Source organism: Astyanax mexicanus, chromosome 7, assembly GCF_023375975.1.
Source record: "Astyanax mexicanus isolate ESR-SI-001 chromosome 7, AstMex3_surface, whole genome shotgun sequence".
NCBI lineage: Eukaryota > Metazoa > Chordata > Actinopteri > Characiformes > Acestrorhamphidae > Astyanax > Astyanax mexicanus.
The window spans coordinates 48944068-48968045 of NC_064414.1; the positions used below are offsets into that span (position 1 = coordinate 48944068).

At 37.9% G+C, this 23978-nt stretch overlaps 1 protein-coding gene across 9 annotated transcripts in view; it reads left to right on the forward strand.

The window, feature by feature from the left end:
- The window catches only part of gab1 (GRB2-associated binding protein 1), a 105369-nt gene that overhangs the window by 67375 nt on the left and 14016 nt on the right, over window positions 1-23978 (forward strand). For 7 of the 9 annotated variants that reach the window (XR_007439937.1, XM_049481109.1, XM_022684474.2 and 4 more), the window contains 6 exons: window positions 5259-5556; window positions 11190-11403; window positions 12528-12614; window positions 15351-15991; window positions 17472-17569; window positions 18426-18729. Coding sequence is in view for 8 of the 9 variants with exons in the window: in XM_049481109.1 (XP_049337066.1) it covers window positions 5259-5556; window positions 11190-11403; window positions 12528-12614; window positions 15351-15991; window positions 17472-17569; window positions 18426-18729 (1642 nt within the window). In the remaining variant the exon portion in view is untranslated. The remainder of the gene's footprint in view (window positions 1-5258; window positions 5557-11189; window positions 11404-12527; window positions 12615-15350; window positions 15992-17471; window positions 17570-18425; window positions 18730-23978) is intronic. The other 2 variants (XM_007253722.4, XM_007253724.4) reach the window with 1 other exon arrangement.

Here is a 23978-nt window from a genome sequence, read left to right on the forward strand (position 1 = left end):
TTAAAATGCTCAACACCTCTTTACACCCACGTGTACAACTCTTCTGGAGTGCACTCAAAACACATGCTGGACTACAGTACCCATAATTCTCCAGGCCTCTCCTTTGCTGCTTTTTGCTATTTAAATTTCTCTATAAAAGATATTTCAGATTATTATTAAATAAGGAGGAATGTTTATTAATACAGTATATTGTTACTGTTAAACTGTTAAATTCTGGTCAATTGTTTGCTGCTTTCACTTTTTGTTTAAATTTTAGATGTTCTTAATTAAAATGTTGTATAATTGCCTGTGTGCAGTGGGACAGAGTAATATGTTTTTGGTATGATGATCAGTAGTATTGAGTACATGCTACTTAATGATGGGCAATATGGTAAAATCCTGTATCATGAAATTTAAATGATATAAATATTTGGGACTAAATGTCATCTACACTATATGGACAAATGTATTGGGACACGTAATCATTTCTTTCTGAAATCAAGGGTTTTGAAAAGGAGTTTTTACTGTTGGGAATGAAATGTGCAGTTGGTCAGAGTTACATAAGCACTAATGCTATCCACAGTATGCTCAGAAAACTGTATTATGTATTACAGTAACAAAACAGTTTCACAAATCAATAAAATATTCTCATTCTACCCACTTCTATTTTCAATGCTATTGAATGATTTGATATTGCAGATAGCGAATTTAGGCCAGTGTCCTTAAAATGTAGTACTCCTCAAGAAAACAAAAAAAGTTCAGTTTATGTGTATTTCTAATGGCTGGCCAGCAATTATCTGATAGAAATATTAGGGTTTACTAATGTGGGAAATATGAGATGATGCCTATGCCAGTATACATTATATACATTTATAAATTACAGAGGTATCAGACACCCTAGTATAACTTTATAACTAATATAAATTAGTAATTAACTAATAAAATACATTTAAATAGCTTTAACGAAGGGGTTTTAAAGTAAGATGTTCATTCTTGGAAAAGAAACAAGTGACAAACTCCACACTACTGCAATTCATTGGCATACAATAAATATGTCAGCAAATGTCTGTTTAAAATATTGCCATTATTGATGGTGCCGAGTTAAAAAAAATAAAAAAAATAAATAAATAAAGTAATTATCTTCTAATACTGACAAAATTCTGATATCGGTGTGCATCTCTAATAATTTTTTTTGTTTTTGTGGAACACTTCACATAATGTCAGTCAGAAAGTAGTTCTTTATATGGTGTCTGATGAATGGATCAGTAGAAATGCTCCAACATGGCTTGGAATACATTATTTTTACCTTACTTTTACTAAAAGTTCTGCTATAAAGTTGAGAAGGAAAAAAATAGCAGCTGTAATAAACAAGGTTATAGTTGATAATTTGACGTCTCCTTCTTTCTTTCTTGTTTTTCTCTTTGCTCTCTCTCAACCCCCTCCCTTTTTCCCTCTCTCCCTCTCTCTCTCTCTCTCTCTCTCTCTCTCTCTCTCTGTGTAATTTGATCTGACTCTGCCCCCTTGTTCAGTAGTAGGAGAGCCTGAGTGGTCTCTGTTTTGGTCAGACCACAGCAGACAAACAAAAGCTCTGCTTTATGACACGTGTCCTGCTTCTGTCTTTGTGATTGCTCATGAATTTAAGCAATAATTTTCCAGCTGTGATGAATCCGATGATGCACTTGTGTGTCTCACTGTGACTGTGCACTTTAGCTGTATCTCACTGTATCTGTGAGGAGATGTGTGAGCTTCACGTCATGTGACTGTTTTTCTCACTAGGACTGTGTATTGGCAAGATTGGGGTTAGGATTCAGTATATTGTAATAAGCTTGAAGCAGTTTTACTTTAAAGTTGAAGTCTCATGTTGGGGCCTAATGTTATTGTATTGTTTATCATTTCTGTGTAAGTGTTTGCATTGGCAGTGGTGTGTGTGTATGTGTGTGTGTGTAACGGTACCGCTCAGAGAGCCAGAGATTAGCTGTGTAACAAAGAGAAGCCTGTGGATGGAAAAACAGCTGGGAGGGTACAGCATTGTTAATCTCTTTTAAAACCAGACGGCAGACAAAATAAACAACAACAAAGATTCGGCATTCCTCTCCGCTCAGGACTTTAATGTGAGCAGCTTGCCTGAAGTTATTTTCCCTCAGACATTTCTCCATTGTATTCTACATCATTAAATGGGCCTAGTTTGTTGTTGTTTTTTGCCTGGTTTAATGTTCAAGAACTTTTTTTTTTTTATTTTACGTTTCTGGGGATTAAATTTAAAGACGCACCAATGGGAAAAAGGGAATTGAACGAAATGCTGACGTATTAACAGGGAAAAAAATAGAGCTGTTTAATGAAAGATCTGTCTACTGGTAAAAAGTAATTCATCCGCCAGTAGTATGACTATGAGGTCAGTATTTAAATTAAAATCATGAATTGTTATGTCGGGGGATGGCTTGCAAATGTTGTGTGGTGTTATCTTCTGAGAGAGAATGAACATTGGCGAGTGTACTAAAGGAAAGGTGATTTGTATTTCTGGAGCTCAACTAATAGATTGACTGTAGATATTTCTGATTGCCAACGATTATTTCTGCCATGCCCTCCTTCTCTGCTTCCTTTGGGTACAGCTCCTGTTTCTAGCTTTCTCTATCTTCGCTTCAAAACGATAGAAACAGCTAAATGTGGGATTTAATGCTCTTTAAAGAGCCACTAAACCCTAAACCATGTTTTTTTCATTAAAAGCTCAAATGTGATCCTTTTGAAGTAATGAAACATACCAGTCCTGCTTAAAATTTTTATAAACATTTTCAAAACTTTAAAAAATGCTTTTATTGCGGTCATTTCCACCTCTGCAGTGCCCTCACAAATTCAACTGTGCTATAGGCGAGGATGATGAGTCTGTGTATTTTAATACGCAGACACATAACAATATGCAGATGACTCAATCAATAATACCGGCACCCTGCTGACGTCCATCCCTCTGCGTCTTACCACTATCATAGGCACACTGTTGCAGCTCAGCCAATCAGCGCTCCCTCATGCCTGGCCTCTAAACCCATACATCATCCAGTGTCCCTCCCAAACTTTACCTCCCTTTTTTTTTTTTTTTATTAAGTGTTTTTCAAATTTGAGCTGAGGGTGGAGTCAGCGAAAATCAGGGGGGTTAGTGTGCCTTTAAATGCCCAAAAGATGTTCAAATGTGAAATGTTCTGATTTTTAGCAAAGTATGTCAACTAATTATTGCAGCTCCACTGTACATACCTCATAAAAAGTATTACCATGATTGTGCCTGGCAAAATCTGCCTAGAATTGCAGATTGTCTTTAATTGCAAATAGACTAGTGTGTCTGGCAGAAATTCACATCTACGTTCAGTGCAGGAGACAAAGTATTTGCTCACCCATCTAAATCACTGAGCTCAGGTTCCAATCACTTCCATGTTCACAAGTGTATAATAATAAAAGCAGCAGCTAGTCATACAGACTGCTTCTACAAACATTAGTGAAAGAATAGTTCTCAGGCTCTCAGGAGCTCAGTGAACTCCAGCACTGTGGTACCATGATAGGATGCAGCACCTGTGCAGCAAAAAGTCCAGTTGTGAAATTTCACTACTAAATATTCCACAGCCAACTGTCAGTGATATTTATAACACAGTGGCAGAGACTGGGAACGACAGCGACTCTGTGCTCTGTCAGTATAAAATAAGAGTGGGGCGAGAGCGTCTGTTGTTCTCCTAGTAGCTCTGATGGTGTGTTGTGCTGCTTTGTTGTGGCGTATGTGGAGAGCTGGTTATGGAAATTCTATTGGGAGTTTAGTGCTTTTCTCTGGAGATGTTCTTTAGAAGGGCATACAGAGAGCAGGAGCTTCTGCTGAGCCTGTGGTCAGTCTGGAGACGGGCTGCATCAGAGCAACCACGCTGACCATTTCCTCCCAGTTTGCCTGCATGTCACATTCATTCCCTCTCTTTTCTTTTCTTTCTGACATTCCTTCTTTGTCTGTTTATATTTTTTGTCTGTCTTTCTCTTTCTCTGTCCTTTATTTACCTTCTTTCTTGCAGTTTGTCTCTTACTTTGTCTTTTTTATTATTTCTTTTTTCTTTCTCTCTTTTAGTATTTTTTCTTATTTTTTGTTTCGTCCTGCATCTGTCAATGTAATACTTTTTTAAATGTGTTATTTTTTTTCTTTTTCTCTTAGAGCTCCTTTGTTTTTGTCTTTCTGCCTGTCTTGTTCTTTTTCTGTCTCAGTAACTCATTCCCTTTTCTCAGTCATGCTCTTCCCACTTCTTCTCTCTCTCTCGCTCTTCCCCATCTCTCTCTCCTTCTTTCCTCCACTCTTCTGTGTGTTCTGGAGGCTCAGGCTGGACTGCAGTGAATTGGTTCTTTCTCTCTGTGCTGGACTGACCTGTAATAATGACCTGTCTGGAGCTGAAGCATTTCACAATGCTCTTCCTATAGTTTTAACACTGCTGCTACATGGCCAGAATCTCGCAGCCAACTGTTACATAACAGCTGGTTGTTTTGTGGCTGAAAGCGTCTGGTTCATGACCTTTCTGACTGTAGAGCATGTCTAGGATTCTCTCAGAGCATACGTGCCTCGATTATGAAGCACTGAACAATGCATGTATTTGTATACACTATTATAGTGATAAAGTAGATTTAATTAAATGCTAAGTTATTTTATTTATTTGTTAGTTGCTCATTTAACTCAGTTATGCTTAATTTTATGTAATGTATATATTGTAGAGATGGACAAATCAGTGTTTTGTGGCTGTCAATTGTGCAATCAGTTGCTTTGCGAATACTGTTCGAAGATGGGGCTGAATGGCTTGTTAACACATTTCTAGACAAACTCTAGGCTCACGGTACTGTGCTGAGTGATGGACTCTCAAGAGGTATATCCAGTTAGTAATGTCTTTTAAGTCTTCGATTTGCTTCCCCCACATTGCATGTTGGCGTAAAACAAAAACATGAGATTGGCAAAGTGGATCCAACACACGTAGTGGAGAACAACACTGGCTTTACTGAGCATCAGCAGGTAAAGCTCAAGTGCCATAGTTCCACTTAGGTGTTAGTTAAATAAAGAGGAGCCTTGTGTTGAGCTGATTGGCTTTCAGGATCTGCATATTAGAGTAATTTCGACTTAATGAAAATATTTTATTCGACCAACACTGATTTTTCCATTTAATATATGGTGTGTGTGTGTTTTTTTCCAAATCTCATGGAGACTGTTTCTAAGGTAATAGTAAAATGAAACTGGAACTTCAGGCAATTAGTAATAAATCTCTTCCTCTTCGCTGCAGGCATGGAAGAAGCGGTGGTTTGTTCTGCGCAGCGGACGGCTGACCGGAGACCCGGACGTGCTGGAGTACTACAAGAATGACCACGTGAAGAAGCCCATCCGAGTGATTGACCTGAACCTGTGCGAGCAGGTGGACGCTGGGCTCACCTTCAACAAGAAGGATTTGGAGCACAGCTTCATCTTCGACATCAAGACCATCGACAGAGTCTTCTACCTGGTGGCGGACACCGAGGAGGAGATGAACAAGTGGGTTCGCTGTATCTGTGACATCTGTGGCTTCAACCCCACCGACTCGGACGGTATGTGCAGTTTTCATACCCATACACATTATTAAGTAGAGTATATATTTTTGCTTTGAATACACACCTAATATGTAGAGAATTGCTTATTTGACGTGCTTTATTGTCTAAACAACTGCTGGTCCAAACAGAAACTTGGTGATCTAGTTGTGGTGATCAATAAACGAGAGCTGGGCAATATGTTGTAAATATCAATGTATTCTAAACTATTTCAAACACAATACAAAAGTTGCTGTGTTGTAAAATTGCATCTGTTATAGAATGACCACCATGTGCACTGTGTATTTATTTTTTTGTCATTGGTCTGATTTTAAGATAAGGACACCCAGTACAGGCTAAATTATGTCGTAAAAACATTTACTTTATTTCACCATCTCAAACACCATAATCCTATGTAGTTTAATGAGTCAGTGAAATGCCTCCAAGGGTATATATATATATATATATATATATATATATATATATATATATATATATATATATATATTACATATATTTCATAGTTAGATATAGGACTAAGCTATATGGGAAAAAGGTTTTATAATGATATTTAGTATTATATTCATTATACACAATATGTATGCTCTTTGTATCTAAATATACAGTTTGACCAGTGTTTTTTTTAAGTACTTATGATATCCTTGATATGCTTAAAAAGGTATTTTGTTAGTACGCTAGTAAAATGGATCATGATACGATAAAATATCACCATATTGCCCACCTCTAGTTAGATATGTAAGGCAAGTCAAGGCAGGTTTTTTTCCGATAGCATTGGCAATTCGAAGAGTTTTACTGCGGGATTCACATAATACAGAACCATGTTAAAAGAAAGTTACAAGACATTATAAATTAAAGAATAAAAAGTAATAAAAACTAAAAACATAGCATTAAAAAATAATGAACCTGAATGTAAGGGTTGAATTAAAAAAAGAAATAAACGTGTGCAAAAAGTAGAGCAAGTTAAACATCCATATACCATTGTCTTTGATGTTATAATATAAATACTGATACTCATTATTCTTTATTGATTGAGGATTTCAACATATTGTGTAAATCACCATTTTTCTTAAGCATACAAAGATTTTTAGAGATTTTAGTCATATTACTCAGCCCTGCACTGAGCACTTTGTTAGGTACAGTAGAGTAATAGGCGCCCTCTTTATATACACAATAAAGTACCAACCTGAGTGAAAATATCAGTTGGTCCAAAAGGCCTCTAATTGTGAAATACAGCGATAAGAAATTATTGATTAATAAAAAAAAAAAAGTAATGCTTCTGTTTCCATTGCATTGCACACGATTGTGCCTTAAGCCAAATCGACTGAATTCCATAACAAATACCTACATTTTTTATTTATCTCCATCACTGAGGCCGTTTTGTGTTTGTTCCAGTCTGCCTCTTTCTTGCTCTCCAGACCCAGTCACTCTAATGAGGCGCTGATGATACTACTGACAGCTCAGGTTACCCCTGATCACTTTAATTGAGACATTGTGTGCAGCTGAGTGTGTTTAATCAGGTTTCTACAGCTCCTAATGAGATGTGAGGTACTCTGTGTACTTGGTTTAGCAGCCCTGTACAATCCATGCAGTTTACATGTGATTAAAGCAAATGCAAAGCAGATTCATGTTTTTAATTTAAGATTGTGCTCTCTCATTTCTCATCCAGAAGAATGCTGCTTTGATTGACATTGATAAATGTATTGTTGTGATAAATGATACACATCTCTGAGTGTATTGTGGATTTCATCAGTGCTTAAAAAGCACACGGATGAATGGTTTCGTTACAGATAATAAAAATGTATTTAGCCCTTATTAATTGGATGAAGTGCAGCAAATAAAAATAACTGGTGTTTATTTAGCATTTTTAAAACATTTGCCCTACTAATTCATGTTGTCTGTGTGTATTAAAATATGGTATAATATGATATTTAAAGAAATATTTATCATTATGAATATTTTTATTAAATTGCCAAGTTGGTTTATGTTAAAATTGTAGATTTTAGGTTAATATTTTGTTAAAATCCCTGTTGCTGTTCTGCAGAACAACCAATGCTTGAAGTGTTTCAGGGCTGTTTTATTGCGTGTGCCATCAAGTGCTTGTAGTAATTGTAGTAAAAACCTGACAGATGAAGTGCTGCCAACTGAAAATATTTTGTTTTTGACCGCCCACGCAGATTATTATTTTCAGTAATTACAGTTTATACTGTCATTTAATAAATAAACGTGTTTCAAAAATCACTGCAGGCTGCATGCAGATGCTGATTCAGATCAGTTTCTATTAGTTGATCACTGATATTAATGTTAACAATTGATATTAATGTACCAAGTCTGATGTGGGTTTATACGTAATGCATTAGTTAATGCACAAACTTGCTAAATTAACACAGTTGTCTTATTCAGACCACCAATCTGTATTACATTACATTACATTACATTACATTACATTTGGCAGACGCTTTTGTCCAAAGCGACTTACAATAGTCAAGTACAATGTAAAATAAGTTTAAAGGTAAAACATCTTTGGATAGGGATAAAAGGAGGTCAAAGGGGAATAATAGGATAGAGGAGTGAAGGAGGGGAAGAAGGAAATGAGGTTAGAAGTAGTTAGTGTGTTAGAGGTGTTAAGAGAGTAAGTGCTCTTTGAAGAGCTCTGTCTTCAGGAGTTTCTTAAAGATAGCGAGAGATTCTCCTGATCTGGTAGTGGAAGGTAGTTTGTTCCACCATTGGGGAACTCTGTATGAGAACAGTCTGGATTGCTTTGTGTGAGTGTTTGGCAAAGCGAGGCGACGTTCATTGGAGGAGCGCAGCGGCCGGGAGGTAGCGTAAGCCTTCAGGAGCGAGTGCAGGTAGGAAGGAGCTTGTTCTGTCATCACCTTGTAGGCGATTGTAAGAGCTTTGAATTTGATGCGAGCATCAACTGGTAGCCAGTGGAGCTCAATGAGCAGCGGGGTGACATGTGCCCGTTTTGGCTGGTTGAAGACCAGACGTGCTGCTGCGTTCTGGATCATCTGGAGTGGTTTTACTACACAGGCCGGGAGGCCAGTTAGCAGGGCATTGCAGTAGTCGAGGCGTGAGATGACGACCGCTTGCACCAGGAGTTGGGTGGCCTGTTGCGTCAGGAACGGTCAAATTTTTCGGATATTATAGAGCGCAAAGCGGCAGGACCGAGCAACTGAGGCCACATGGTGCGTGAAGGAGAGCTGGTCATCAACCAGTATGTTCTGTCTGGGCAAGGAACTACTGACTATATTGTCTATATTGGCAATACTGTGACCATACCGCTCACTGGGGTTTCTGTATTCTGTATTTTCTATGTTTAATCTTTTGCCAGACTCTTTGTCCTGAGATCACTTCTGCAAAGCTGCCTTGTGCCAACGCCAGTTGTAAAAAGTGCTATCATAAATGATTTACTGAGTAGAGAATTTACAGTACTTAATGGAATATAGAATTTGAGGTAGATGTTGCTGGTAGGGATAGAGGGACGCACACAGCCACAGAAAAACACGGAGACTGAGACAGCTTGCCTCAAATACTGGATTATACTTCAGAACATGTGTTTGTGACTAATAACTGAGAAATAAACTTTGCACATATTGGCTGGATTTTCTCAGTCAGCTTGATGAGGTAGAGTCACCTGGAATTCAGGATTTCAGTTAACAGCTGTGCTGAACTCATCAAGAGTTATTTACTTGAATTTCTTGCCTCTTAATGTGTTTGAGAGCATCAGTTGTAAAGTTGTGAAGAGGTATACAGGTATACGGTGAATAGCTCTATTTAAGTAATGTTCTAATCCAGGTTATGAGAAGCAAGAACTACTCAACTAAATAAATCAAATAAGTACTTTGAGAAATTAACTTTCAAGAAGTATCCTCAAGTACAATCACAAACACAGTCAAAAACTGTCTCATCACAACCGCCCCAAGAAAGAAAAAGCAAGAGTTTCCTCTGTTTCACAGGATAAGTTCATCAGAGTTAACAGCTTTAGAAACTGCAAGTTAACAATTTGTTTAACAATTTTAAGTTACTACATGATTTCAGAATTGGACACAACACCTACATAGCCAGATTTTGACTTACTGACGTCATGCTAAAAAAAACAATCACTATCAAGCCCTACAGGTGATAACAGGAAGTAATAAAGTTGCCTCTTAATCGCAGGTAAACCAAATATAACTGGAAAAAATGAACAGTGTACAATGTAATAGAAACATGAACCTTAGTTCAGAATCTGGTTGGGACTTTCGGGTGTGGAAATAGAGTGCAGAAAAGTGAAGCCCCAGCCTCAGTATCAGGGCTTCAGCTCAGTCAGACCCAGCCAGGCTGCTCCCGAGCCTGGAACTCGTAGCGTGGTGCCGTTACCCGTGTAGAGTAGGCGGTGGGAAGACAAACACGAAGGGGGATTTTCCCAGTGTCGAGATGAATCAGCAGCCCTGCCTGACAAACAAGAGGGAGGAGGGGGAGAGATTGAGGGAGGGGAATAAGTGGAGAGACAGAGCGATAGAGCGAGAGGGGGAGACAGAGTACAAGAGAGAGAGATCGTCCTGACTCAGTCAGCCTTGAGCCGCCTGCACTTACAGAGTGAAGTCAAAGACTTGATCTGTTTTTGTGTGTGAGAGAGAGTTTTGAATAGCAAGTCTAATAAAAAACACATTCCCTGAGAGAGAGACTCTATCCACTGACCTTGAGAAGAAGCTCCTCTAAATGCTGTGGAAATCAACTTTCAGATAAATGGTCATAGATCAGCAGAAGCTGTTACATAAACTACAAATATAAAATCAGTGATAATAAAAGAGTGCTGCCCAAAGACTGGCTGATTATTAGCACATCTGTACTGCCTGATCTCAACAGACAGCTAGATCACTTTGTTAATCTCTCAGGGACGTTCATGTATTGCATTAGCCCAGTGTAAAGAAAAGACGAGCACAATAGCAGATATAGTCTAATAATGTTATGCAGTTGTGTTGTTGTGCAAAGTGCTATTATGATCTTGTCAGTCAATTGTAAACAGCTTAGTAAACTGTTTGTGCATTTTCAATATTCATTAAGGCGAGCATGTATCAGCGAATTAGATCTTTGGGCATTGTACAAATAATACATTTTATTTTTTAAATACCAGTAACAAATAATGCACGCATTTTCAGTTCAAATCATACATTCAGCTCATCTCGGCCTAATATCTGCGTCACACTAAATGCAACAGCATTGCAATATTTAGAATTATCTAGAATTAAATTTCTAGAATTTATGTTTTCTGTTAAAATAAGTATTTTAAGGTATTTCAGGTTTAGCTTGTTACTCCTTCTTTTATCTCTTTGTAACAGATCCAGTGATTTAATGACTGTGATTAATAGAACAGATGTTTTTTTGAAAATGTGTGTTTAAAAGTTTGTCCAATGCAGTGGAGTCAATTCATTTTTTGTTCTTGTTTGTTGCTGAAAAAAATATTTGTGAAAATAAAGAAAATATGATTTCGAAGTTAAAAGTTCTGTATTCTGTTAGTAGACTGTATGTTATAATTCACCCAATTGTAAATCTCATACTGCTGAGAATTTAAATATTTAGTCAGTTTTTGATGGTTTGATGATTGTACTGCTGCTTTATCAGCTCTGTCTTCTGTGTATGTTTTTTTATAGATGCGGCAAAGGCTCACCACGCTGCTGTAGGTGCGGCTCTAGTAGTGGATGTTCCTCCTCACGCTGGGGTGGTGGGACCCTCAGTGCTGGCCAGTGTGCCCCCTCCTTACCAGCCTGTGAACGTCAGGCATCTGGAGTCCACCTCCAGCCTCGATGACACCCAGGATTACCTGCTGCTGCTCCACTGCGAGAGCAAGAAACCGGAGGCCAGCAGGTAAGACCCAGACAGGGAAGGATTTAGGGACGGGTGGATACATGCATAGATTGATGTACAGTACCAGTCAAAAATTTGGACACATATTTTTTTTAATGTTCAGTCTTGTAGGTTAATACTAAAGCATCCAAACTAAACTAAAGTGTTAAAGCAGAATCTGTTTTATATTTTAGATTCTACAAAGTAGCTCCGCTTACTTAGAGCCAAACTCCAGCCATCTTGGCTGGATTTTCTCAGTCAGCTTTATGAGGTAGAGTCACCTGTAATGACTTCCAGTTAACAGCTGTGCTCAACTCACTCAACTAAAGTTAATTACTTAAATTTCTTGCCTCTTAATGTGTTTGAGAGCAGTAAAGTTGTGAAGAGGTAGAGTTACAGGTATACAGTTAATAGCTCTATTTGAGTAATGTTCTAATCCATATTATGGCAAGAACTACTAACTAAGTAGAGAATATCAATACTTCAAGAAATAAGGGTCAGTCAATCCCAAAAAAATCAAGAACTTTCAAAGTATCTTAAAATGCAAACACAATCAAGAACATCGTGATGAAACTGGCTCTCATCAGGACCGCCCCAAGAAAGGAAGAGCCAGAGTTCATCAGTTACCAGCCTCAGAAACCGCAAGTTAACAGCACCTCAGATAAGAGCACCTAAATGCTTCACAGATTATTTTGGTTTGTTTAACACTTTCAAGTTCTTACATGATACATGATTTTGTGTTTCTTCGTAGTCTGAATGGCTTTAGTATTCATTTAAGATTTAGAACAAATTAAAAATAAAACACTGAATAAGAAGGTATGTCCAAACTTTTAAATAGTGCTGTATAGTCACAAAAAAACAAAACATTTGCTGAAAATGTAGTTATTGAACTGTTAACAACTGTGAGAAATGATGTGGAACACTTTATTAAGATTAATTTGTGATTAGAGCATAAAAATGAACTTAAACCTGCTGTTTGTTGGCTTCATGCTCCCTGGGGGCTCTTTCTTACTCTTTATGTATTGTATATATTAGTGCTCTGACACGCCATGTTCAGACTCATTCAGATGAGCGTACCACTGAGATTTATGCTTCATACTCTTTAAGACTATATAGATTCTGATGTATATCTGTGTGTGCTGTAGCCCTGTGGTACTCCCTCAAGGAGGGGTGGAGCAGGAATACCTGCTCTTGGAGGAGTGTGAGAGCAAGACTGCTCCTTCTGAAAGGCTGTGAGTGCAGAGCATGTGTGTGTGTTTGAAGTGAGACAAAAATAAAGCAATAGAAATCCGCACATTTCAAGCATGCACAAAAAAATTGACATCCCAGCATGTTTGAATTTCTGATCTCATAACACACACTGTGCAGTGTTAATGTCTTAACAAATGCAGTGCCACCAGAATGAAGAGGAAGTCCATATCTATATCTATGTGTATACAGACAATTGATTATATATGCCAAAGGCCTTGGGACAGGTACTAGAATCAGGTCCCCATTACTTTGGCCATGCCCCATGTAAGATAGTAGTTTGTCTGTATGCCAGAACAGAAAAAGTGCAAATACAGAGCAAATAAATGCCTGCTCTTCATATTTAATATATCTTCATATATACAGTGAGTCCAAGAAGTATTTGATCCCTTGCTGATTTTCTTTGTTTGCCCACTAATAAAGACACTATCCTTCTGCACTTTTAATGGTAGATATATTCTAACATGGAGAGACAGAATATCAAGACAACAATCCAGTATATAATTTTAAAGAATATATTTTAATTAATTTGTATTTCAATGAGGAAAATAAGTATTTGATCCCTCTTGCCAAACACACTCAATACTTAGTGGCAAAGCCTTTTTTTTGCAAGCACAGCGGTGAGACGTTTGTTGTAGTTAACCACAAGTTTAGCACACACACCAGGGGGAATTTTGGCCCACTCTTCTTTGCAGGTTCTTTGAAGGTTGGTGGGCTGTCGCTTGGCAACTCTGACCTTCAGCTCCCTCCATAGATTTTCGATCGGATTGAGGTCTGGCGACTGGCTGGGCCACTCCATGACCTTAATGTGATTTTTCTTGAGCCAATCCTTTGTTGCCTTTGCTGTATGTTTAGGGTCGTTATCATGTTGGAAGACCCAACCACTGCCCATTTTCAGATCCCTGGCAGAGGGGAGGAGGTTGTCCCTCAGGATTGTGCGGTACATGGCTCCATCCATCTTCCCAGTGATGCGGTGAAGTAGCCCTGTACCCTTGGCAGAGAAACACCCCCAAAACATTATGCTTCCACCTCCATGCTTGACGGTGGGCACAGTGTTCTTGGGGTCATAGGCAGCATTTTTCTTCCTCCACACATGGCGGGTGGAGTTGAGGCCAAAAAGTTCAATTTTGGTCTCGTCTGACCACAAAACCTTCTCCCAATAACTTGGTTCATCTTTCAAATGATCATTGGCATACTTGAGGCGCGCCTCCACATGTGCTCTCTTCAGCAGGGGTACCTTTCGGGCACTGCAGGATGTGAATCCATTGTTGCGCAAAGTGTTGCCAATTGTTTCCTTGCAAACTGTGGTCCCAGCTGCCTTCAGGTCATTTGCTAACTCCTGCCGAGTGGTTGCAGGACGATTTCTGACCGTTCTCAGCATCATTGCCACCCCACGAGGCGAAATCTTCTTTGGAGCACCGGGCCGAGGTCTGTTGATTGTCATGTTATACTCTTTAAACTTTCTGATAATTGCACCAATTGTTGTAGTAAGGTGTTGTTACTTTCACATCCAACACCTTACTGATCTTTTTGTAGCCCATTCCAGCTTTGTGAAGGTCAACAATTCTGACTCTGAGGTCCTGTGACAGCTCTTTGGTTTTACCCATGTTGGAGACTTGAAATCTGTGTGATCTGTCTGATTCTGTGGACAGGTGTTTTTCACACAAGTGATTAGTGAGAACAGGTGGCTTCAGGTCAGGTAACAAGTTGATTGGGAGTGTCTAACTGGTCTGTAAAAGCCAGAACTGCTAATGAATACTAAGGGATCAAATACTTATTTCACTCCATGAAATACAAATCAATTAATATATATTCCTTAGATTTATTTTCTGGATTTTCTTTTTAATATTCTGTCTCTCCATGTAAGAATACATCTACCATTAAAAGTATAGAATGATCATGTCTTTATTAGTGGGCCAACAAAGAAAATCAGCAAGGGATCAAATACTTCTTGGACTCACTGTATTTGCACAGGCCAGTATGTACAGTAGGGATGCAATGGTACGGTGTCTACACTGTTCGGTTTGTATTGCGGTTCTCGAGTCACGGTTTCGGTTCGGTTTCGATATATTATTATTATCTAGCTCCAGTATGCAGTACGTTTTTAGCTCTTTCTATTTCAAAGCAACAAGGTGCTCCTACTCACACTTGCAGAGCCAATATTAAATAGAAAAAAAGCACAGATTAATTAAAATCACAAAATTTATTATAAAAAAGGAACACTTAATCCTACCATTAGTCAAAAACAGGCCAAATTAAATGAAGTCCAGTAATATGCAAAGAAATGCTCGCTCACTGTGCTTTATTTTCTGACTGTCTTTTACCTTGTTTATCAAACTCAAAGCTGAAGCCAAAATAGTCCCAAATGGTTCTTTTTGCGTTCACTGGTCCTGATCAGCAGCCCCTCCCCCGGCCATGTGCTGCTTTACTGCGCGTGCGTTTACGCGGGGGCCTTCAGCACCATGTAAAATACAGCGGCAGAGCGTTCGTTCGCTCTGTTAGTGTGCGCACCAAATTGTCGCGGTTCATCCGGGTGTATGGAACTGAACTGGCCGAACCAAACAGTTCGATAAAATACAGAGAACCGTTGCATCCCCAATGTACAGTATGTGCAGAACTGCCAATGGGTACGCATTTTGCCTAACAGGTATGCATTGTGACCTCCTAGTAAAGCTCAGGAGCAGATGATGTAATGTTAGTGTTTGTGGTTTGTGTTGCAGGTCCCATGGCGAGTGCTCAAAGTCTACCTCTTCCGAGCCCGACTGCAACGACAACCTCCCATCCCATCGCACGCCCACGTCCTCCTCGGCCAAGCATTCTTCAGTTAACGGCTTCTTCTCTTCTGGGCACGCCGGACTGTACGACTCCCCTTCGTCGCGGGGGGCGAGCCTATCAGCTGATGCACAGGGCCTGTACCACCTCCCCCGTAGCTACTCGCAGGACACTGTGCTTCTGCCCAAGTCTGCTTCCTCACCCTACGCCCCCGACACGGACTCGGGTGAGCTCTACGTTTTTAACACGCCCGCGAGAAAGCCTTCCATCGAAGCCCAGCTCAGGAACCTGTCAGTCAGCTACGATATCCCGCCCACGCCTGGAAGTAACTGCACCTATCAGGTGCCCCGAACGGCGGGGGTGGAGCCTGTAGCCACCGGGTCGGACGTAGTTCCTCCTCCTAGGCCACCCAAGCCTTCGCTGGGTGCAGCAGCCATACCGCCCGATCGGTCGCCTACAGACACGTACTCTGTTCCGAGGTCAGTGTCGGAGACGGACACTAACTACTGCGTGCCTTCCAGTGCGGGAGGGAACAAAGCGCTGCGGAGCAACACCATCGGCACTGTGGACTCCTCACGCCTACGGAAAGGTAATGATCTGCTGGAAACATAATGAACAATGTGAAAAATCTAAGTAAACTCACGATACTTTGATTCTTCAATACTCAATATATATATTTAAAACAATTCTCTGACACTTCATGGTATCTGTGTTACTAAAGAGGAGAAAATACACTTCAATGCCAATATTCTACAGCGCAGGTTAACTTTATTTATATGGTTAGCGCCACCACTTTGAGTAATAAAGCATTAGGTCAAATTGGGAGGCGAGAGTTAGGGAGTTTAAAGCACATATTTACTTGATATTTGGTGCTACTTACCAATGTATCGCAAATAAACAATATGATATAACGCAATATTAATATATTTTCCCACCTCTACTCTCTACACTCATAATGAAAAAGTGAAAACATTGTGAATTATTTGGACATACACTATATTACCAAAAGTATCCGCTTGCCTGCATTGCATTTGGTGAATTGAGGCTTGGATAAAGCTGCTTGTCCATGAAAATCCATTGCATAAATTATCATATTGGGGTAATTCATAGATTAAGGGAAGGATATAATACAATACCAAGACTTTGAGTGTTTCCAGATCTCAAACAGACTAAGTTAATGAATAAAAGAATCTTGTCACACATTGAACCTTTCTCAGGTTGGACATCCAGCTAAATTGGGTATGTGGGCAAGAAGGGCTTTGGTCAGGGAGGTAAGACAAAACACAGTGGGCACTTTAAGAATGCATTTTTTTAATACTTTTTAGTTTGGGTTTAGTTAAAATTCAGATTAATTGGTTTATTAAAGAGTGAAATCCCCTGGTTGTGTTTGTTTTTTATTGATGGGTGATTAAGTATAGAATATGGTGTGCACCAAGAAAAGTTAGTTATCTCTAAATCTACAGTATAATATATATGCAGTTATATTTATACTTATTAATAACAATGTTTTTTACTAGTATAACAATTTCATTCATGCCAGTACGTGCCAGTTCTTCTAACTCTTTAGCTGTTTTAGTATTTGATGAAGCACATGCTTAGATTTCTCTGTACCAGAATCTCAAGCTTTTAGCCCTTTAGAACTTGTGGTCTTATACCAGCTAAAAAGGGCAGGTTTTAAGCACCAAAACATGTAAGCAATGAATGTGTTCATCTAGTTTGTTACAGCATCACTGTCAAAAGGTCATTGTAATTTTAAAAGGGGGCCTTTACAGGAGAAGGAAAAAATCTATTAGAAATCAGTGTGAAAAGGTGATTTTCCTGTAGTTATTTTGGGACATTTCAAGAGGTCCATTTTTTGTGAAATTTGATTGGGCATTGTGTCAAAAAGCAAAAAAAAAAATTAGATACAAGGTTTTGCCTGGCAGGGACAGTGTACATTATTGCAAATTAATAAAGCTATTGATTCAGGATTGATAACTGCATGAATGTTAAGGTGTTATATATCTCATATTAGACATAGAATACATTGTTTTTTATTTTATTATAATTATTATTTTTTTTTTATACAGATTATGGATCCTCTCAAGACTGCTACGATATACCCAGATCTTTCCCTTCAGACAGAAACTGCTCGTTTGAGTTCAACGAAAACTTCAACAACTATTTTGTAAGTTTGTTTTTATGTAATTATGAAAATAATAATTAAAATCATTGTAAACTTTAAAACGAGAGAAATTCTGTTCTACATTTTGTCAATGAATATGATTATGGTTATGATATGCTATGATTACAACCTACCAACAATTAAGAATTATTATGACAAATGCCTGAAATAACACAGCAGTCACAGTGCCACATTGTAACACCAATTTAGTGTCCACTTACCACTTTATAGCATTCACTTTGATGCCATTACAGCCACCTAAAAACACAACAACAACCACCTTGGATATTGTAGCAACTTACTAGTTACTAACAGATTCATAGTTTCACACCAACCTGTTAGGATACCATAGCAACCACTTAACAACACCTTAATAACCATTTTTACCACTAGCAACATTTTTCAAACAATCCTTAACGACCACCTAGAAGAACAATAGCAACTACCTAGCAACCACCAGCACTAGCATATTAATCATTAACTTAGCCACCACATAATACCCACTTAGAAACACCATTTCAACAAATTAGCCACCGTTTTAATGCTTCAGTGGATTGGGCAATAATTTATTGTCAATATAATATATAGATGTTTTTTTTTTTTTTTTTTTTTTTTTTTTTAGATATTTCAATATTATAATATTTACAGCATCTATCACTGAATAATGTTAAAAATCAAATCACTGAGAAATCATATCTCAGGATTTTATTCTGTTCATATCAGTATCAGAATAGTATCTTGTCAACAATAATAGAAGAACTACATTGTGATAAAAGGTTGTAGTCAATGAGTTACTTATTAATAAAAGACTAAGTTGATAAAAATACTCAGTCTTGGACTTGTTTCTTCTCTCCAACAGAAAAATAAAGGCATGCTGCCTGTAGGAAGCGCATCAACGGAGGAGATGGATGAGAACTACGTGCCCATGAGTGCCAATTCCCCATCACACCAGCGCTCAGGCAGCCTGTCCGAACCAATCCAGGAGCCCAACTACGTGCCCATGACCCCGGGCACAGTGGAGTTCCCTTCACTGGGGAAGCAGGTGCCCCCTCCTGCCCACATGGGCTTCCGCTCCAGCCCCAAAACACCCCCCCGCAGACCCATGCTTATCACTGACTGCCAACCGCCCCCCGTCGACCGCAACCTCAAACCCGACCGTAAAGGTGAGCTCTGAAGGTGTGTATGTGTGTGTGAGAGTCTGCGAGTGAGTGAGTGAGTGTGTGTGGGTGTATGTGTGTGTGTGTGTGTGTGTGTGAGTGTGGGATCTCTGTATATGGCTGTGCTGGGTTTTTGACTGGCTTGTGGTAAAGGTGCGAGATGCATATTTGGGTATTTGTTTGTGTCTGTGTTGACTGATTGATTGATTTAACTGCATCCATGCATTCTGCAGCAGTGTTACGATAATCTAGAGGCTTGGTGTAGAAGTGGTATCAACATGCTTGCTGTAATGCCATTACACTGCTATAACTAACACCAAATAATCAGAATTAATTAACCTGTGCTGGCCCATGTCCATAACATTTCCTTAAAAGATCATATCTTTTATTTTATGAGTTATAATATACTATAATAATATATAATAATAATAATATATAAGTATAAACTGAAATACTTAAGTTGCCACAAGGGTCTTGTTCCTACAGTTTTTTTATTTTAAGTCTCTTTAGACTGTGATCCAGCAAACATTAGACCAGTCAGTCATTTCTACCCTGTAAGCTTTGGGAAATCTATAACAGGGTCTAGAATCTGTGTGTAATTTTTTGTTCTTTTTATATTCAATTCAATAAATCAAATTTAAAAAGTGCACCAAAAGACTATTTAAAAAAACAAACAAATATTAAATATTTGGTTTCAGTTTGTTTAATGGAAATAAACCTGTTAATGGAAATACATCTTATATTACGTAATTCTGTAAAATGGCACATGTATATTGAACACTGTGAACCTATTTTCTCATTATTTGTGAGAAATTATTAGAATTTTTTGAGATATCTGCTACAACTGTATGTTTAATATATAAAATATCAGATTCATATATGGTAAAAACGTTAATTGTTGTTTATTTTCTGATTTGCGTATAAACTAGCTCATTAATGTAGACGCATTTATAAAAGGAATTATGCACCAAATGGCATTTTTTTCTCATTGGTTTGCCCTACAGTCGGGCAGTAAGATTTGCACTTTAAGCCACCACTAAAGGGCACACTTTCTTGGACAAGCTGAAAAGCACAGATCTTGGTGTTCTTCACCAAAGTTACATAGTGCAGTTAGCAGCAAATTAAGATTAATGATTTTAATCAAAGTGTGACTAAGATTTTGTATCAGTATCCTGTAAGTTTTTCCAAATGTGTAGATGCTGCTTATCGAATTATTTTGTGATCAAGACATTTACTGATTGGTCGATTTAGTATCACTCTAATACACTTTAAGAGAATGTTAAAGGTAGCATTCAGCTCAAATCTTGACTGCCTTTCAAAAGTTTAACCCAGGAGACTTTCATCACAGAAGGCCACCTTTTAGCCAGTAGAGCAAACCTAGCCTGGGTTAGTGTTGCAGTGCCCCTTGCCTTTGTTAGCTGTTAGCATGTGACCTAGCTAATGAAAGGGGCTATTGTCTCACAGCTCTGATCTGTGTTTGAGGCAGCCTGATCGCACTGTTAGCTTGGAGCGGTCACCTCTGTCCCCATTGTCTGTTTCTCAAAGACCCCTTTGATGATCAGACTAGGAAGAGGGGCTTCAGATGAGTTTGTTTAGGGTTATTGATCTAAATGCTGTATTTAAAATTCTATATACACTATTGAAACTTTGGCACTGGTTATTATAAAAGCCTTATAAAAATAGGACATTCCATAAAAAACCTGTCTTTTTAATCATTTTGACCCAGTTTAAATCTGGTCACATCTTTAGTATTAGGATTATTTCTTGGTAAAGTCAAGCAACATTACGTTTTAAGTATAAACACACATTTAAACATATCTTGGACATTCCGAAACTTCCCAGTGCAGTATAGTCACAATAGAATTCTGTGATTAATCACAATCAATCACAATTTTCTTCCTTAAGACTAAGCTTTTGATAATGTGTATTTAAATGTAAATGAATGCAGATTTTTTTTATTGGTATCAATTCCTATATAACTATAATCATAACAATATTCTGGGACAAAATTAAGAGGACAAAAATAATTGTGTAGTGTTTACTGTATTATATAATTTCAGGGTAGTTCTACTGTATTAAAATATTGTAGGGTACTTTTGATGCTTTTTAAACTAAAATATTGTAAAGTTCTGAGTTACTGAGTTTAACTGAGAGCTTTAATGGAGAAAATAAACACTAGTGTAGCTCCATATTCCACCTTTAACTGTTTGAAAAAAGGGGAAACATGCTATCAGTTGTGTGTTTGTGATTGCATGAAAGAGATAGAGAGAGCACACAAACTTAAACATTAATAAAAGATAATCCACCTTCTGAACTCAACAGCACAGTGTTGCTGTGCTGTATCACAAATACATTTTGTTACATGATTAATTTGCTTTAATAAAAATGAACAAATTAAAGTTTTCAAATTAATCACATGCATTAATGTGATTATGTTGACAGCTCTAAAAAAATTACATGTAGATGGAGCTAGAAAAAAAGATCTCAGAACTATTGAAATCAACCTTTCCATTGTAAGATAAATAGTTAAAAAAATAAAACAACAACCAACATAGCCAGATTAGACCCTTCTCATGGGTTAGACCCTCCTAATAGGTTTAACCCATGAGAAGACTATAAGGTGTTTGAAGAATTATTAACAAACCTAAAATTTGCCCTGGTATATTTTTTGCATTCTTTTGTGGCATATTAATTAAATATTAAAAATATTTTATTATTAATTATCCTTATTTTGTATATGTACCTATCAATTGCGTGTTCTGTTTAGGATTATTCTTAATTTAAATTAGGAGATAATTAGCAAAAACAGTAATTATCTGATTTTGCAGTGTATTATTTGACAGTGTAACATGGGCCAGACACAAAATCCTACTCACAGTGTTACAGTTGCTTTGCTACTCATGCTTATACTAACTCCATGGTTTGCGCAGGCCTGCAGATTGCAGTTGTTCTGTTTGGCGTGTGCGTAGTGTGAGCTAGTCTGTGTGGGATATGGCCTTGGATAGGCTGTTCTGGGAGAGACGTGGCGTTCCTTTGGGCAGTCACTGTCTTTTTTTTTTTTTTTTTTTTCTGTGTTCAGGCATTCCATTCCCTTTCTCTTTGTTATTTCTCTTTTGTTGTTTGTCCACATCTGACTTCGCTCTGTTCTTCCTCAGGAAACTGTCCTTTTAGCATCTTTATTGTTTTTTCTTTGTTCTCACTCTCTCTGTTTATCTGTGATTCACTCTCAGTCATTCTGCTGTTACCCTTCTGTCTGTCGCGTGTCTGAGTTCTGAGGCTCATGTCCAGTGCTTTGGTCTAGTTCAGCCTTGGGTACACTACACAACTTCTTTTAAAGTCGTATCAGATTCTAAAAAAGGTCTAGGTATCAAGACTCAGGTTTTTAAAATATTTTTATGGTCAATGAAATAAATGTCTTGCTGTGGACAAAAACACTTCTGAACACATTAGGAACACAACTGCTCCACTGTATGCGCTGACAGACTACAAAATAAAAAGATAAAGAGAAATAAGAGTTAATCGGCTTGTAAAAAGCAAGACAAAAATACATTTAAGCTATTTAATTTATGCAGTGGTGGAAAAAAAATAGCAAACCTGTAAACATAGAGCTCAGTATTAGTGCCCATGCATTTAAATTGTTTCATTTTGTTAGATTTCGTTTTTGGACAATTTTCCCCTAGTATAATCCAACATGTTTAATATACACCAACTGGTCTGAAACATGGTTGGGAGGCCAAAAATCTGTGGTCTGCTCTGCTCATACACTAGACTAGAGCCAGACTGAGCCAGACTGTGAATCATAGGCCCGGCCTGTGATGATAATTGTAAGATATAAACTTGCCTTACAATTTTTACCAACCTTCATATTGCATATTGTGTTTACTTGTGTGTATTTTAGTAGAGACGTTACTTTTAGAAGGTCAATATGTTCTGTTATCTTCTGTGCTCTCTGTCTGGAGAGTCTAAGAGCAGACAGTAACATCTATTATATATTAAAAGAGTGCAGTGACCAATGAAATAGTAACTGTGCCTCTATACACACAGATAGCACTTTTTAACCAAAAAATTTAACCAAAATTTCAGACTTTTCCTTTCAGAAACTTGGTGTTTCAGTGAAACCAAAGGTACGTCACAGACTATGTTGTCAACCGAGAGAGCACTGCACATTGCTTTCAGTTCAATCTGAATAACCTAAAATCTTTTGGTTCCAGCTAGAAATGAACTTCTCAGGTTCTGTTTTTTACTTTTTAGATTAAAATTAAGCAAACTTTAAAAAAATTGGGTATGCAAACTGTACCGAAAGCACCAAGAATGGGTCCGGCAAACATGGACCCGGGGCGCATGTGAACCTCAGAATCACTCAACTTATCAACCAGGGTTCCTGTGGGTCCTTAAAAAGTCTTAAATTAAAATCTAGGTAAATAAGGTCTTAAATTGTCTTATATTTACTGTAAATTCGCTGTAGGTATTGCATTTTCAGATGGTGTGTTTAATGCCGTTGAGAAAGCACAGCAGCCATCATAAACATTTAATCCGGGGAGAGAACTAAGGTTAGCGGAGAGCTAGCTAACTGGAAGCTCAAAATAAGTCTTGACTAAGGCTATAATAAATAGCAAACAATTTTAGGCTGGATTTTACAACTGCAGTTATCAAAAATTGCAGTTGGAGAACCTCTTTATAAAACAAATTTCTACCAAAGAAATTATGACTACATTTTTGGGTCTAAAATTATATTTATTAAAGTCTTAAAAAAAAACATTAAAATTTACTTTTAAAATGTTGCAAGAACCTTGTCAACTTGAAACAAAGACTCCTGTAAAGTACTACTGTAATCTTTTAATCTGTTACTTCTTGCATACACACACGTTTTTAGCATATATTCCAATGCGAAGCAAACAGAAACCATTTTTCCTCGCAATAAATTTGAGTTGAAATGAGCATAGAAGAAACGTTCTGGGTAATCATGTGCACAGTTTCTGAGTGTCAATTGCTGTGGAATTGCAATGATTAAAATAATTTAGTTTATCACAGTAATTCCTGGCTTTATCGTGGAAGAAGTTGTGTAGTGTAACCCTGGTTTTAATGTGAAAGGAGAACTCTGGTATAAAATGGACCTTTGTTGTAGTAAAACATGATAAAATGTACTTACCTTTGATGAATAGCACACCTCTGTTCTCCCACAGCGTTGCGAGATCCAGACATTTTAACAGTTTGTCCAAACACCCTTCAGACTGGGTGACACGGGGCATAATTTG